The sequence below is a fragment of the Ammospiza caudacuta genome, chromosome Z (assembly GCF_027887145.1).
Source record: "Ammospiza caudacuta isolate bAmmCau1 chromosome Z, bAmmCau1.pri, whole genome shotgun sequence".
In the NCBI taxonomy this organism is placed as follows: domain Eukaryota; kingdom Metazoa; phylum Chordata; class Aves; order Passeriformes; family Passerellidae; genus Ammospiza; species Ammospiza caudacuta.
The window spans coordinates 37,720,347-37,736,745 of NC_080632.1; the positions used below are offsets into that span (position 1 = coordinate 37,720,347).

Here is a 16,399-nt window from a genome sequence, read left to right on the forward strand (position 1 = left end):
CACTGGTCCAAGCTGCTTTGTGGTGTACTCTGTACGTTGTGTGGAGAGGCTGAGACATGTTGGTGCTGCTTCTCACTGTGCTTTAGGGAGATATTTTTGGATTATTTGTGATCTGAATATTCACTGTAAGTCTAACAAGAACATGGGCAAGAGAGAAGAACTTGGTATACAGACTTAATTGTAGTTAATCAGGTATGAAATGCAGCTTGCTTTATACCCTATGTTATTTTTTAGTCTCCTCAATTTCCACTTTCTCTTTTTCTTTTCTTTTCTTTTCTTTTGGTTTAGGCGAGGTGGCTTTTTTTTTGTTTGTTTGTTTTTTGGTTTTTTCTTCTGTTTGCTTGTTTCTTGGAAGTTGAAGCTAAATAGTTTTTCCCTACCTTGGTGCTCTACTTGGGTTTCTTGAGTGTGGGGGCTCACAAAGGGTGTTGTAATAGAGATTCTTGTTTTCCTTGCTGCCCTTGCTGCCCTTTTTTATCAAAGCATTCCCACTTTGGGATGCAAAGAATTAGTGGAAGAAAGAGAGGGTAATTCAGCTTCATGCACTTCCTTTGGTGTAGATCTGAGGAAGGACTCAGTATGTGATTTTACAGTGATGCTTTCTTTGTCAGAAAGTGAAGAGGTTTTTTTAATTTGTTCAGGGATTTTGTTTGGTTTCTTTCTTTGTCCTTTTTTTTCATTTACTCTTTTCCTCCCCCCCCCCCCCCCCCCCGCCTTGTTTTTCAGCAAAACAAAATTTGTTTCTGTAACATACTGATGAAAGTGTGTTCCACTCTGTGGTTTGATGAATATTCAGAATGGGTGCACTGAACAAAGTGGAGCACTTGGTCTGTAAAGCAAGAGGCTCAAAGTCAAGGATAAACATAAATTCCCAGGCTGTGGTTGGGAGCAACTGAGATTAATGTACTTAGTCTCGCATGGGGGTTCAGGGAGAGAAAGCTGGCTAGGGGGTAGTCACGAGGGGAAAGTAGCAGTGGGATTAGCTTCAAAGGGAGCCATCACCAGGGTGGCACATCAGCTCCTTTCAGCAACACTGCAGGGGGGATTAAAAAAGTAGGGGGAATTGAGGTTATTAAAAATCCTGTAGAATTGTCAAAATATTGCAAATTCTGTGTCAATGCTTCCTTGATTTTTCTTATTTGTTTATTTTGTCATCTGTTTACACCTGTGTGACAGAGATGGAAAGCTGAAGGAAGGAGATCAAATCCTTGCTATTAACGGACAAGCTCTTGATCAGACAATTACACATCAACAGGCTATCAGCATTTTGCAGAAGGCAAAAGATAATGTCCAGCTAGTTGTGGCTAGAGGCACTTTTCCTCATATCATCAGTCCTGTAGTTTCCCGGTCTCCATCTGCTGCTAGCACAGTTTCAGCCCATTCCAACCCGGTGAGTATAGCTCAAACATCTGTGTATTCATTCCTGGATGTACATGTACTTACTGCATATAGTCTTTTGAGTAATTTTTTATAACTTGTATGTACATTCCTTCACAATTCTTGAGGTTTTTCTTCTATTTATCTTTATTATACCTTTTCCCTTTCAAGACTAGAAAATATTCTTGCTTGCTGGGGGAAAAAGTCTTAATCTTGGATGTATTCTCTGCTCCATCTGCCAAATTATCTGTATCCACCAGTGCAAATGCAGCATGTTTACCTTATTTGATGAAGCTTTATTTTGAGGTTGCACTAAACAGGATATTTTTTCTTTGCATTCTGCTTAAGCAAACAATTTTTTGAGGCTTTGCAATCTGATCTGCACCACCAGCTGGATGGGTGCTTTCGTGTTTGTTTCTCTGTTATCTGTTAGCATGGGAGCTCCAGTGAAATTACAAGATGCGCTTAAGGACTCCCTAAAAAGCAGCTCTGCTACAATTCCTTTCTTATGAGAGCTTTTGCACATCTAGGTGTAGACAGCACAGTTCAGAAACATGGTGGTGTCAGGCTGATATAAACTGTACTTTCTCTTCCTCTTACCTCACTCATGTAATGGATTGTCCTGGGATGAAGCAGCCTATATTCAATTTTTTTATATTCAAGTTCAGTCTTCTGTGGCCCTTCTTTAAGGGAGTCAATTACCAGAAGTGTAGAGAGCAATCATTCTGGAAAAAGGAACTGTTTTTTTTAATCATTAGTATAAAGCCTTTAGTGGAGGAATGTCAGAAATGTTCTTTATATCTGTGTACAGGAGGGCAGCTGACTGACCTAACTTTTCCTGCCAGCACATAGGGGAAGCCTGCTCTTTTCCAGTATTGCTGTGACAAAATTGTTATCTATGTGATTGCCTCTGTAGTCGCTGAACAGCTTCCCTTGCATGAAAAGATGTTCTTTACAAACATTCCATAGCTGCTTCTGGTTTGTTTAGCATACCTTTCCCAGTTTTCATGTTCTCTTTGCTTTGAAATGCAACATACTAGGAGCCATTCTTTTTCCTTCAGGCTTTGCTTTATTATACTGGCTTTATGTTAAGACTGGATTTCCAAACAGGTACCACAGGCCTTTGAATTTGCAATACCTTGATTATTCAAAAGAAAAGCTTATTTTAAGATTATACCTGGTGTAGTACCAGCTGTGTCTTTAAGTTTCAGGTGAGTTTACTGTAGGAGTTCTTGTTCAGAAGAAGGAGTACCATGAGCTTCCAGCTGTCCCTTCAAGGAGTGCCCCATGCGAGTGAGATAGGATTTGCCTTTCTTTCAGAGCAGTTTTGCCCCTCTCAGAACACAGTCTGCCGTCAGAATGACTTCATTCTCATGCTGTTGCCATCAGACAACCCAGAAGAATACTACATGGGGCATTTCTCTTACTACCTGCCTCACAATATTTGGTTCTGCTTTCAGCCTTAGAAGTACTGAATTGGGATTTTGGTTTCTCTTTTGCTTTGTTGTAATGGCTGATGTGAACATGCCTGAAGAACAGATCTGAAAATTTTAATTTCCAGTCCTGTGTGATTTTCTAGAAGCAGTATTTACTGACTACAAAGGGGCATGAAGGTGGGCAGTGCTAGGCTGCTGCCTGTATTCATTTAACGAGTTCTTGGAAGTTCTGACTCATTATTCAACTCTGGTTTGTATCAGAGAAGTTCCACCTGTTATAGAATTAGTTATTTACTGATTAAATATTATGTAATATCACACCTAATAGTAAATGTTAAAAAGGTATTATATGTAAATCTTCCTCCAACTTTCCATTATTAAAAACATACTCAAGAAATAAGAGAAAATATGCTGCAAATTCCTATATACGTATTAATAGTTTGACTTGATAATTGTAAAGGCCTTTTTACACCTGAACGATTCTATGATGCTATGTTTTTAATCATTTGCAAGCTTTTATTTATTCCTTTTAGGTTCACTGGCAGCATGTGGAGACCATAGAGTTGGTCAATGATGGCTCAGGTCTGGGATTTGGGATAGTGGGAGGAAAGTCAACTGGCGTGATTGTTAAAACCATCCTTCCAGGAGGGGTGGCCGATCAGGTAAGTTCAACCTACCTCTCTGTTACTGTTCAGTAAGGTGTGAAGTTACTCATTACTTTTATGATCAGACCAAATAGTAGTAGCTTTTATCCAAATAAATGAAGAAAAAGAAACAGTAATTATGGAAAATTTTCCTCTGTAAAAGTGGCTTTAATGCAGGAGTCTGCATTTGAAATCTAAAGATTAATTAGGTTCTAAATTTCATTTTCAAATCTAGTAACATTATAAATGTTGTGTGCATTTACAGTCTTAATTCTTTCACAAGTGTACGAGGCTGTAATCAGGGGTGGTGCGGATTGCAAAGATTGACTTTCTGTGCCCTAATAGCTAAGAGCATCTGCTTTTCTCTGCTGAGCTTACTGAAGTTGGTAGTAGATATGTGGCTTCGTGTGTCTGCTTCAAGACACGGGCTCTGCTCTTGCCTGAAGGGGTCATGTGAATTGAATTTGGTTATCACACCTCATTTCAAGCTTGTTCATTGGACAGGTACCTTGGGCTGCATTTATGATGGTTAAGGATTGAGTAGGCACAGAGACTGGTCAGTCTTCCAATAATAGTAGTAGTGGCCTGATAACAGGGCCTGGAGGGGCATGGACAGCATTTACTGCTGTCCTCTTTCCCCTGAACAGGTAGATAGGTTCCTTTTACAAACATGTCTTTCTAACACTCATCATATGTCCTAAATTCATATGAAGCTTTTTTATTAAATAAAGGTTAATCAGTAAGAGACTAAACAAGTGTAAATCAGTTTATATAGCTGGATCATAGGAAGAGAGAAATGAATTTTATTTTGAAGTCATGGTTAATCCTGTTACTATTAGTAGTAGCTTTTTAGTATCAGTGCAAACCTGAACAGGCATTTGTATTCTGTTTTTTGGATGTGTGCTTGAAAATGGAACCCAAAGTTCTGCAATCTACATGCAATTGTTAAATACCATTAGGAGCTGGTAGCTGTAGCACATTTTTGTAGCTAAGCACATTTTTTTCTCTGTGCTTGGATGGTGTCTTGTTAAAGGATCTCCTGGATATCTCTGGGGAAATTCCTAATAAAACTTGTGTGCCATTAGGCAGCCTTCTTTTCTTCTCCATGTTATCAGGATATTGGCTTGGCATCCAAAAAAAGTCACCTGATTCATCTGTCAGAAGTGACTAAAGCTATGTGCTATTTTTCTAGTTGAATAGTACATGGGAGAAATGGCATTTTTTCATCATTATTTTTCCTTCAGCATGGAAGACTGTGTAGTGGAGATCACATCTTGAAAATTGGTGATACAGACCTAGCTGGAATGAGCAGTGAGCAGGTGGCACAAGTTCTAAGGCAGTGTGGAAATAGAGTGAAATTGGTAATTGCAAGAGGTCCTGTTGAGGAACCCCTTCTACCCGCAGTTCCTCCAGGAACACCAGTACCCACCTCTACACCAGAGAAACAGGTACGCAATAGTGAACATATGTAACCCATTGCAAATTTCCTTTCTTTTTAACTGCTCTTTGAATGTCTTTTGTGTTAATGTTCTCAGAAGCTAGGATTTTGTTCCCCAGTAGCGCAATTCTGGGAGAATTTAAATGTAATGAGTCCACAGTGCAAGGAACTGTATTCTTGAAGACTTTTGGGATTAAGATTTAGGACTTCAATAAGTATAATCTGATTAACAACTTGTTCTGAGTTGCTTGTAAGGTATGTTATTACATTGGGATAACTGAAGCAATGCAGTCTTTTCTTCAGGACTGAGCTAGTTGAGTCTTTAGCATTTCTCTCTCTGCCTTTTTTCTGTATAATTTCATCTGTTCATCAGAACTTTTCTCCCTGTGCCAAGCAGCACACAGATGCTAATCCTTTCCTACATCACCTGTCACTGCTCATTTGCTAGATATTTTCTAAAAAAAGTAAGCCAGCTGCTGCCCTTACTCCCCTGCTGATGATTGTACTTTGTATCTTTACTCCTCTACAAGTGTCAGCCCCTTAAAAAATGCTGTATATATTATCATGACTTGTGAGCTCAAAACCTCTACAAAATAGGTAATTTACATGTTTGTAACAAAGTCTGGTTTCATGGGATTCAGAAACAGTACTGTTTTGCCACATATTGCTATGACCAGATACATTTAAATGTAAATATTTTAAGTAAATTAATGAGAGAAGAAAAGGTTTTTTGCTTTTGAGCCTATCCTTAGATAGAATTTTTTGTTTTACTTTTTCCTGTTGTTTTTCTGGACATTTTCTTCAGTTCCAATGTAGATTTGAGTCAAGTCATATATGAAGAGAAGTCCTTGCAATTTATGCATGGATATTATGTTACAATTTAGATGGTGTTACCATCCTTTTGTCTCTGTCCATTGTAGTAATATCTGTGAAAAATTAACATATATTCATCCCTTGTTTTGTGGCTATAAGGCAAAGAAAGTTGATTTTAACGTTGAGATTTCTGAGCATCAAAGATAAGAAACAAACTAGTACTTTTGTGTCTTTACAGCTCAGAGATGTAAAATCTTTCTGCATTTTAGATAAAGAGATTAATATTTAGCGCTAGTATTAGTTGTCTGAAATGCATCTCTCAAAATAAAAGCTGAATTTGATAATTTAATCTGTGCATTATTTCTGCAGTATTTGCCTTTTTGAGGTTATATTATGCAATGTTTGAAGATCTATCTGCAGCTGCAGAATATATGTGATTTCTAATACTGACAAAATAGCAAAGGGACACAATTTGAGGTTTTTGCCACCTTCCCAATTTTAATACTTTTCAAAACCTTTTTCCTGCTACTTCTTTCCTGGCAGGAGGCAGGCTATTTTTAAACTGCTCCTGCGTACACAAAGTCACGTTCTTGGAAGGAGCACCCCTGTTACCAGTCATGCAAAACTCATTGATTTGGGTCTGGAGTGAAGATGATGATTCAAACAGCTTGATTTTTAGTTTCTTCCTGTCAGATGTGATGTAGGTGAAGTCTTCATGATGCTCTTAAAACTATTATTGGGACCAGAATGGCTTTGCAAAATGGGTACTTCTTGTCATGTTACCTGCAGGTGTCTATCTTGTATAAATTCAGGAGGCTACAGGAATTGGATCTTTTTTTAGTGGCATTACTTGTGGCCTAAATAGTTAATCATCAGTGAGAGGGATGATTAATACATTAGAAATTTATTTTTTTCTTGTGTTCAATTTGGTTTCTGGTGGAGTTGCTTGGATAAAGAGCTAAAGTCAGATTCTGTTGGGAAGTAGCATCATAGCTCTCCTGAAATCTTTTTTGGCGCATACTTACCTAGTCAAACTGGCTTTAGTTAATATCTGCCTGGTTTCCATATTGGCACTTAAAAAAAAAATTAACTGCTATTTGGCATGCAGAAGGGACAGAATAAAAACTTTTGATACAAACCCCCAATGTTAAAATAGGATTTTAATACATATTCCACTTTCATTAACGACAAGTAATTAAATAGATCCAAAATCCATTGGTACTGAAATTCAGAGAGTTATAGCAGGTATTAATGAAGATTGTAATTATTTAGCTAGCTGGAAATATAATTGTTATGTGCTGAAATGAAATTTTTAAGCCTTTCAAAAGCAAAAAATATAATTGCCTGACTCGTGATAGCTTTTAGCATATTTTAAATTAGCAAGTTTTAAAAAGACACCTATAGGTAATGAACAGAAATTTAGACAAGTAAAATAGAAAATACAATTTGGTTTTGTTTTTTTTTCTTCTTTTTAAAAACACAGCAGTCTAAAGCTAGTTCTGAGGAGGTCCCAGAAAATCGGCAAGCTACATATTCATATACATATGTATGTAACTTGCGGTACAAGAAATGAATTGTTCAATTTGGGCAAATTTTGCCAATCATTTTATTAATTAAATAATGATTTGATAGGTTGAAGGTGGTATCCCAGAACAGTGGGGTGAAGGAGGACATGACCTGCCCTGCATTGCTTTACTGTGAGGAATGTTACCTACTCTTGCTTGACAGATGAACAGCAAATAAGAACAGAACCAAATTTCATACTTCCTTTTTTGTGGTTTTATCTAATTTTATGTGTTACTGACATTAAAGAATGTGGTGAATATTTAAAGAAAAAGAGCTTCCTTTCTAATCCCCCTTTTCTTTTTAGGATGATGCTTCTGTTGATAGCTGTGAGGATGGGGAGAAATTCAATGTTGAACTCACTAAAAACAACCAGGGCTTAGGAATAACTATTGCTGGTTACATTGGAGACAAGACATCAGGTAATTGTTGATTCCTGCGCTTTATTATGCAGTTTATTGCATACTATGGTATATGTGCATCAATGACTTAATTTTGATATACCTTCTCTTAAAAGAACCCTTAACCATTTAAAATATATTTGAAATTTGAAAAGGAGAAAGAATTGTTTTCATTTTGTAAAAAGGATGTTCAGAATAAAAGCAATCGATATTATTAAAAAATCACACCTCAGTATTTTTAAATCTCTTTTTATCTTCACTTTTGGCTAAACTCATAGTTGCGTGTTTCTGAAAAGCAATGGTAAAATAGTTTGAGCCCTTTCTGTTAGAAGTAGCCTTCTTACAAGGCAACACAGTAGCATTCTGAGTAGTTTTTAGGGATTGTTATTAATTTTTAAACAATGTGCATAATGCTGCTTGTGCATCACAAATTCTTTACTGACTTCTGGATGTAATAAATGTTTCTTCATCTGTGTGCTGTGGCAGAGAATACATAAGTTTATTTAAAGAAATAAATGAAAAAATGTTCATGGACAGTTACTTATTTTTACTTTGTAATTTCCACTACATTTTTCACAAAAATAATCCAGAACTCTCTTGAGCTTTCTTAGGGGAAATTTGGCAAATTGAGTAATGCTAGGAAGGGATGTCTTTTGAATGTGTCATAAAACTTCTCAAAGAGCTGTTGCTTTGGTTTGTATGTTGTTTGAAAAATGTATGGATTATGGTACATTCCATATTCTTGGCAGTTCTAGCTATAATTTTTTGGATGAGAGATAAATGGACTTCCATGGGACAAGACAGTCAGAGTTCATGAAAGTCCACTCTTTAGCAGCTTCCAGTTGAATTTCAAAAGACAAATTGAGACGTAGAACATGTATAGATCTGAGAGCACATCTTGACTGATTTAGTGTTTGGGTGTCATTGGTCTTCGGTTTGAAATTACTGTGTTGCATGTATCTATGTTAGAGAATATCCGTGTCTCAGGAACTACTTAGGTAACTCATTTTGTGGCATAACAGTTGTGGAAGAACTTGGCTGTCAGAGAAGGAGCAATAGAGCTACTGGACAACAAATAACATTTCTGTATTTTTTATAAGTGACAAATAACTTTTCATGTTATCTTACAGCTGTTACAGGATATAAGAATGCTTGGAAGTTAGGAGGACCAGCCATGTAATTATGCACAAAGCCTGGGCAAACAAAAACCCACCCCAACCCCCTGCCCCCCCCCCCTCCCCCCCAAAAAAAACCCCAAAACCTGACACAAATAGAGAGACTTGTCCATGAGGTGACTTGAATATATATGTAATCTTATTTTTCCTAAGCTGAGTCATTAACCCTCCTTCCTTATAACTTTTGTCATATTGAGGGCCAGTAAAAAGATAGCTTGAGGTCTGCAAAGGGTGTGACAGCTTTCAAAATATATTTTGTAGTGTATTATCTTCACATCAAGCATATTCATTTAACAGATAAGAACATTTGTTGAGAAAAAGTAGATGCTGTTAAGATTTCTGATACCAGTGTTACAGGCCTGAGACCATCAGAGTGATTTCATGCCTTTTTATGCTGTTATTTTTCCTGATTTAATGTAAGCTGTGCAAAATGTGCATGTAGGAACTCCATATATTTGTATTTTATTGAGCTGTTGAAGTTGTTTCAAAGCAAGTGTGTTTTTCTTGAAATGTTTTCTTTTAGTAAAATGTCCCTTCTGTAGGTGTTTTCTATGTATTATTTTCCTTTTTATTCAAAAGTAGTGACTAGTAAGTAACTAAAATGTTTTTGATGGGTGTTTTTTTGTTTAATTTTGTTGTTCTGTTTGAGTTTTTAAAACTTTGTAACCTTTTTATCAAATAGTGATAACGGCAGTTAAAAATTGGTTCAAAGTTGTGTTCCTGTTCATTTATAATTTTATCAATGTGGCAATTCAAACATGCATTTTTTTTAAGCTGTTATTAGGTACATAGAAAATTCAGCAATTACCAGATTAGTGTACTCCAGCTGAATTTTCTGTCCAAATCTGGCAAAAGTCAGAAATATGTTTTTTGTCTATGCTGGTTTCAACGTTTAGATTAAAGGAAGTTAGAATATTTCTTGTTTTGCATCAAGAATATTTCTTGTTTTGCATCGGGAATTGTGTATTTGGCATTGTAAGGTTTTGAATGAAATCTGAGCCAATGCAGACAGACAATCTGGCTCATCGTTTAAGATGATAATAATATATATGTTTTTCTAAATCATTGCCTTCTTTATGATTCTTTTATTATCTTACTTAGAGATAGTTTTTTTCTTTTTTATCCCCTTTTTTGATTGGTGCCTTTAGTTGCATTATTTAAATTGTTTCTAAATAAATCAGTTAATTTAATTTTCCCTGTTTTTTTATCCTAGAACCTTCTGGTATCTTTGTGAAAAGCATTACAAAAGGCAGTGCTGTTGAGCATGATGGCAGAATCCATGTGGGAGATCAAATTATAGCTGTAAGTAAAAGCGGGATGAACTGAGATCGCTTGTCTACAAGACTCTGCTTCTTTATGTTGCAAAGAAAAGCTCATGAACTACTTATTTAAAATACTCAGGATCAGTGTTGCAATTCTGAGTCCTTTCCTGACAGAGTATCTCACCACATAGCAGTATCTCTGATTATGCTACCTGCATGTAACTTGTATTTCTTAAAAAAAATATTGTATGTGGGACTATATCATTATATATCCTCCTTATCAGTACAAGGTTGGTAAGTGTGAAATTTCAAAGTCTGATTCAAGTTGTGCAACTGTTTTCAAAATTATTTTAAGAAGTTGTGTCCAAAAGTTTTAGGTGTTCAGAGAAATAAGAACATATTTTCATCCGTAAACTGTTGGTTTTGTGGTGGAAATCAGATCCTGAATGCAGGGAGTGCATTTTTGTGTCTCTCATATATCTGTCCTTGCATTTGTGTGAAAAGAACTCTTAAGAACAGATTATGGTCTCTCTCCAGAAGTGCCTGCATATTTGTTTGTGGAAGTACATATATTTTTTCTAATGATTTACATGCTGAATACAAATGCCTAAAATGGATTATTCCAAAGTTTGTTTTCTTCTTCTACTGCAGCCGCAGAAGGAGAAAATTATTTGAGTAATCCCAGACGCTGAAGCATAAAAAAATGTTTTTTAAATATGGTTTAAGTGTTGAGGAAAAATTAAATAGTCACACCTGATTTTTAGTTACTTTAGAAGAATTTCAGAGAGGGACAACAAATGACTAAGGGTCCAGGAGATTTATTCTTAATTTAGGAGGACTTAAAATAATGAAGATTGTGTAGATAGGCAGAAACAAATACAGGAGTCACAGAGCATAGTATTGTAAGAAGTATTTGAGAAATTTAAGGCACTGTGAGGTAGATGTAGAAATAATAGAATATAATGGAGTTTGCAGGGAGAAGAAGAATAAAATATGGTGGATGCTAGGTAGGGGTAATGGGATAGAACTGAGAAATATCAAAGTTTTGAATTTCAGAAAAAAACTCAAGTTAATGAGATAATAAAATAATTTCAAACAGAGGAGGCCAAAATTTTATTCTTTAAACTCTTAAAATGATGAACCAGCGATAATGTCTACTTGTTTGCAACAGTGTTCTGTTTGTAAATTGGGATTCATGGTGCTCATTGGTAGACTTCTCTGTATCTAAGTTTAGCTGACCTCAGAACGACTGCGCTCTGTAGGTCTTTCTGCCCTAGTGGATCAATGTGTGTCTCCTTGTTGTTTCTCCAGAACTCCTAGCCATGGCTGTGTTGTTTATTCACCCAGTATTATCCCTCAGAGGTAGGGATGGCTGAAGTGGCTGAGTGACAGGCTGTACAATATGCCCTGCACAGCACATGCTATACCCTCTCCCACCTTGCAGAAATGATCTGCCTGGCTGCACCATGGTGGGTGCTCCTCCCCTCTTTGCTGTGGTGCTGGTTGTCACCTAGCTCTGAGCTACTCCAGTGGGTGTGCCTAGCATATCCAATTCCATAAAACTGTATAGGTTTTGTTCTTGCCCCTCCACTTGCTTTTTGCTTAGGCTAACAAATGCTTTGAGCTCACTGCATTGTTTTGCCCTGAACTTTTTCTCTGTGGGTGAGCTGAAAAGCTGCTTGATCCTGCAGGTGGATGGAACAAATCTTCAGGGTTTTACTAACCAGCAAGCAGTTGATGTTTTGCGGCACACGGGACAAACGGTTCGGCTTACTTTGATCAGAAGAGGTCTTAAACAGGAAAATCGTATTCCACTCCAGGAAGACTTCAGTGCTCCTGTTGAGCAGGACTTACTATTTCAAGCAAGGGATAGTACCACAGCCAAAGGTAATTAAAACTGGCTTTGCTGTTAAGTTGGCTAGAAGCATGTTTCTTTTCAATTGCAAACTGTAAGTAAAATGGGCCAGATTCATTCTGGGTAGCCATTACAGATGGTACTGGGTAGCTGCTGTACATGAGGGTGGAGTTTTGTCTGCAATGGTTTGATTAATCTTTTAGACACAGTGGTATTATTTGCTACATTTTCAAAGTGAGTGTTGAAAGTTCTTTCCTGCATTGCACTTCTAGCTGAATTGCTTCAAGCCTTTGATCCTGCAAATCTTTGAATGGTAAGAAGGCAGCAAATGTTTTATTCATACTCAGGAGTGAGAGCTGCATTCAAAAGCAATCAGAGAAAGGCCCTCCTTGATGGGCATAATCAATCTCATCCCCTTTTACTCTTGCTTGTTACAAGGTAGAGGAATGAGAGGAGTAGCCGGTATTTAGGGGCTGATAGGATATTGACAATGCATGTGTAAAATGTTCAGATGCCAAAGACCAGTAGTAATTTTGCTGCTGCTGAGATTAGTGCAGCTTTATCTTACATACTCTGCACATATTTAAGTATATGTGCCATGTCTTGAAAGTCAGTGTTTGAATGAAAGTTATCTATCTGCACAGGGGCTGGAAGCACAAAATAGCTGCTTGTGTTATGGTTTGATGTCAGTGAAAATATGTCACAAGTAGTCAACAGAGGCTTAATCTCCATCATGCACAAGACTTTCAAAGAGCCAGTAGTATCTTACCTGTATTTCATCCTCCCATTCCCACCATTAACAGAAGGTATAGGCCAGTGTTCAGGATGCTGTTTCTCCAGCCAACAGGTATTCAAGACATCTGACAGGTCACAACAGACATAACAGAATTTGGTGGTAAGAGAGGTTTCCTAGGTATGAAAAGTGTGCCAGGTATGCAGCTCTCCAAGGCTGAAGCATTTTTGTTTCCAATGTTAGCTTTCTGAATTCCACAAAGGAAAAAAAAAGAAATTAATATAAGAATGTTAAAGAATGTTATATTTAGATGTATTTTTAGTCAGTCATAGAAATGCAGGTACTGATGATTGTGTCGGATGAACTCACTGGAGAAGGCAATGCATTAACAGAAGACAATGTCTTTGAAATGTGATTTTTTTTTTTGGGCCACACATGCCAGATTCTATTTGCTGAATACGAGTACTCTGAAGTCCAGTGAAGGAGAGAGTACCTGTGAGCTTGATGAGTATTATGACATATAAAATAGCTAAATAGCTGAAAAGATTTCCTCTTTTTTTCAGATAACAATGAAACAGAACAGATATCCCCATCACTGCCATGCTGTGCCAGTGTGGTAAATATTGGAGATGACATGAAACAACAGGAAACAGGTTCTCAAGGTTTAACATTTTATTCTGTGAAAATGCCCTTCTATGCGCTTACACAAAGATCAGGTGTTTTGTGTGTCTTTCCATCTTCTGCAAGCTCTGTAGCTGAGGTAGAACTAGAAAGTCAAAGTAGTCATACATTTCATCATGGGCTCTTAATTGTAAGTTTTGGCAGAACAGGACTGCTGTATGTGACTGAAAATAATTATATGCTGAAGATATCACGTGAAGCAGTCTGCTTTGGCTACTTGCTCAACCCTCTCCTAGTCTAGTTTTGCGTATTTACTCTTAGTGTAGCCTAGAAAAAAAAAATATTTCTTTCCCATTCCCTGTTATCTTTCCAGTTGTCTGCAGCTGTGCAACTACATTCCAGCACTTCTGCACCTTCTGATAAATTTCCTTTTCCCAAATTCTTGAGCTTACATTTCATTTAGTATTCTCTGGTAATGTCTAAAATTCAGTCAGTTCTGGTTTACTGATACTCTCCAAATTTTCCCATACTTTTTGTCAAAATTCCTATTTTCTACTGTGTATGTTTTTCCTGCTTGATCTCCTAGACCACTGTTCAGCATTTTTAGAAGTCCTGTGTGATGATATGCTTTTCAGATTTAGACATAACTTGATGGGTCAACTTGTTGTGGAACATTTTTGTGCTTCTGAAGTAAAAGGAGGAACTGAAAAGTTCTGCGATATATATTTTTTCATAACTCATGCTTTCTGATTTTCTTGGATAGCTGAAGGAATTTCTTTTTAACTTCTTTCCTTCAAATACTGCTGTATCTTGGCTTTGGAGAAAGTATTGTCCTCTTTGAATACAATGCAACATCTGACTTTATATTTAGTAATGTCTCTGGGCAATGACTAGACTTAAAACACAGTCTGAGGCTCCTAGTCATTTTCTATTCTTACAAAAATCACTTTGAGAACTTTGTAATGAAGATTCTTCTCCTTGCTTGTGATGAGCATTCACTCTGAAGAGTTTATTTTGATACTTACTGTAGACACAGCCTAGACCATGGACCTTGAGTATGTAGGATCCTGTTAAACTTGCTGTGTTTGCTGGCTGCTGTATCCAAATACTGCTTTTTATTGGTTTCTGCCATAGAGCCTAGACAATGTGCATGAGGAGGAAATGAGCAGAAAGAAAGCATTTCTCTGTTTTTTAAACCTGCAAATAAACCTTCAGTCAAATTAAGATTTGCCGCAGTTTTCTACCTAGCCTGTCACTGTATGACTGTACTTCTCCCGCTTCCTTCCTTTCCAAGTTTGTTACTGTTCTTTAGCTATTAAAATATTTTTTTTTAAAGAAGCAAAGAACTTGGACTTTTTGCATTCTGTTACTGACCTTTAGGGCTTACAGTTTCAGAAAGGTCTTTCACAGTTGCGCTCATGGTTTTAAAAATAATAATAAAAAAAGATCTCCAGATTGTGTTTTTTGGACATTCTCTGTAAAATACAGGGTCTGTCCAAAAGGATCAGTGTGCATTTTTAAGTATTTTAGCCATCCCCCTGAAATAATCTGATCAGCACATGTAGTCTGATTTAACATAGGGCTTGAATACAACGTTTTCATTTCCTTTGTGTCTGTTATCTTGAAAAATTGCAAATAGTTGACTCAACTCGGAGGCTAGTATGTGTCTTTTTTCCCAGCCACCAAACTATTTGATTGAACTTCATGTCTTTCAAAATACACAGTTAGTTTTTCACGATTAGAATCTTTATATTGCTTTGCAAGTTTTTGCTGTGGTAACCCCAAGCTTGGTGAGACTAAACATGAGACTAAACTAAGTTTTTAGTCATATCTAGGAGAGTTCTGGCATCATGGGAATGATTGTGTCGTTGTGCATGTTCCATATACTTTTATCAGTTGTAGGAGTTGACTAGTTTTTTTAATTTTTTGTCACAATAATCTTAAATATAAATTTTAGATTTCCCGCTAACTAGTACAGAAGAAGCAGCTGCAAAGATAAAATGGCAGAGGATTATGGGTTCGAATTATGAAATAGTGGTAGGTAAATTTTGTTTACTCTTGTTAATTATGCATCTCTTTCATCTGTGCATCTATTATGTTGACAACATATGGATAGAAATATGTTTGTATTGCATTTGTTCCTTCATGTATGAAAATAACACATATGCTCCTTAGTATCTTGAAGATTATTCTAATTATAGACTTTGAATATAGATATGTATTTTTCTGTATTTTATCAAAACCATAGCAGACTTGGATGATTACTGTGCCCCTGACTATTGTTTCACTTATTTTCTAGTTTCAGGAGAATAAATGTGTTTAGAGAAAAAATATTTAATGTGAACTTCAAAGCTCACTTCATTAGCTAGGACTTGAACCTTCATTCTCATTCTGCATACTGAATAAATTATTTCACGTAATGATCTAAATAATGCATAGAACATATACTGTAGATACAGAAGAAAAGAAGTATCTCATTTTAGGAGATCACATGTCACAGATGTAGTGTCTGCAGAACTATGTATTATTAGATACATTGTTGTCATAAGCAGTTCCCACTTGTGTATTGCCAAGTGGTGATCAATGAGTCACTTTTTACCTGATTCCCCATTTTACATGATAGTACTTCTGGTTTCTCACTTCTGGAATTTTGACCTAATTGCATGTAAATTGAAGTGGAAAGTAACAGATCTGGCTGTAAATATGACAAATGTAACCATTTCTTCATCTTATTTTAGGTGGCTGTGGTTAACAAATTTAGTGAAAGCAGTGGATTAGGGATAAGCCTTGAAGCTACAGTGGGTCATCATTTTATTAGATCTATCTTACCTGAAGGGCCAGTTGGACGAAGTGGCAAGCTGTTCAGTGGAGATGAACTGCTAGAAGTAAGAATAAGTACTGCTTTTTCTTAATCTGCATTTAGTAAGGTTTTTGAGCAGTAAGTTTCTTCTCATAGGCTGTGACCATGAGAGTGATGTATGCCTAACAGCATGCCAGTTAGTGTTTGAGTAGTCACTTCATATGTACTTACATGTATTTATGTGAGTACATGTGCTTACATACATTTCTCTGCTGGCAGCT

At 36.7% G+C, this 16,399-nt stretch overlaps 1 protein-coding gene across 1 annotated transcript in view; it reads left to right on the top strand.

Annotated features, from left to right (window-relative positions):
- Window positions 1-16,399, top strand: part of MPDZ (multiple PDZ domain crumbs cell polarity complex component) — a 95,601-nt gene that overhangs the window by 18,948 nt on the left and 60,254 nt on the right. The window contains exons 6-14 of the mRNA XM_058823981.1: window positions 1,177-1,390; window positions 3,347-3,475; window positions 4,702-4,905; window positions 7,579-7,693; window positions 10,061-10,149; window positions 11,801-11,996; window positions 13,261-13,359; window positions 15,276-15,355; window positions 16,057-16,203. Of these exons, the coding sequence (XP_058679964.1) occupies window positions 1,177-1,390; window positions 3,347-3,475; window positions 4,702-4,905; window positions 7,579-7,693; window positions 10,061-10,149; window positions 11,801-11,996; window positions 13,261-13,359; window positions 15,276-15,355; window positions 16,057-16,203 (1,273 nt within the window). The remainder of the gene's footprint in view (window positions 1-1,176; window positions 1,391-3,346; window positions 3,476-4,701; window positions 4,906-7,578; window positions 7,694-10,060; window positions 10,150-11,800; window positions 11,997-13,260; window positions 13,360-15,275; window positions 15,356-16,056; window positions 16,204-16,399) is intronic.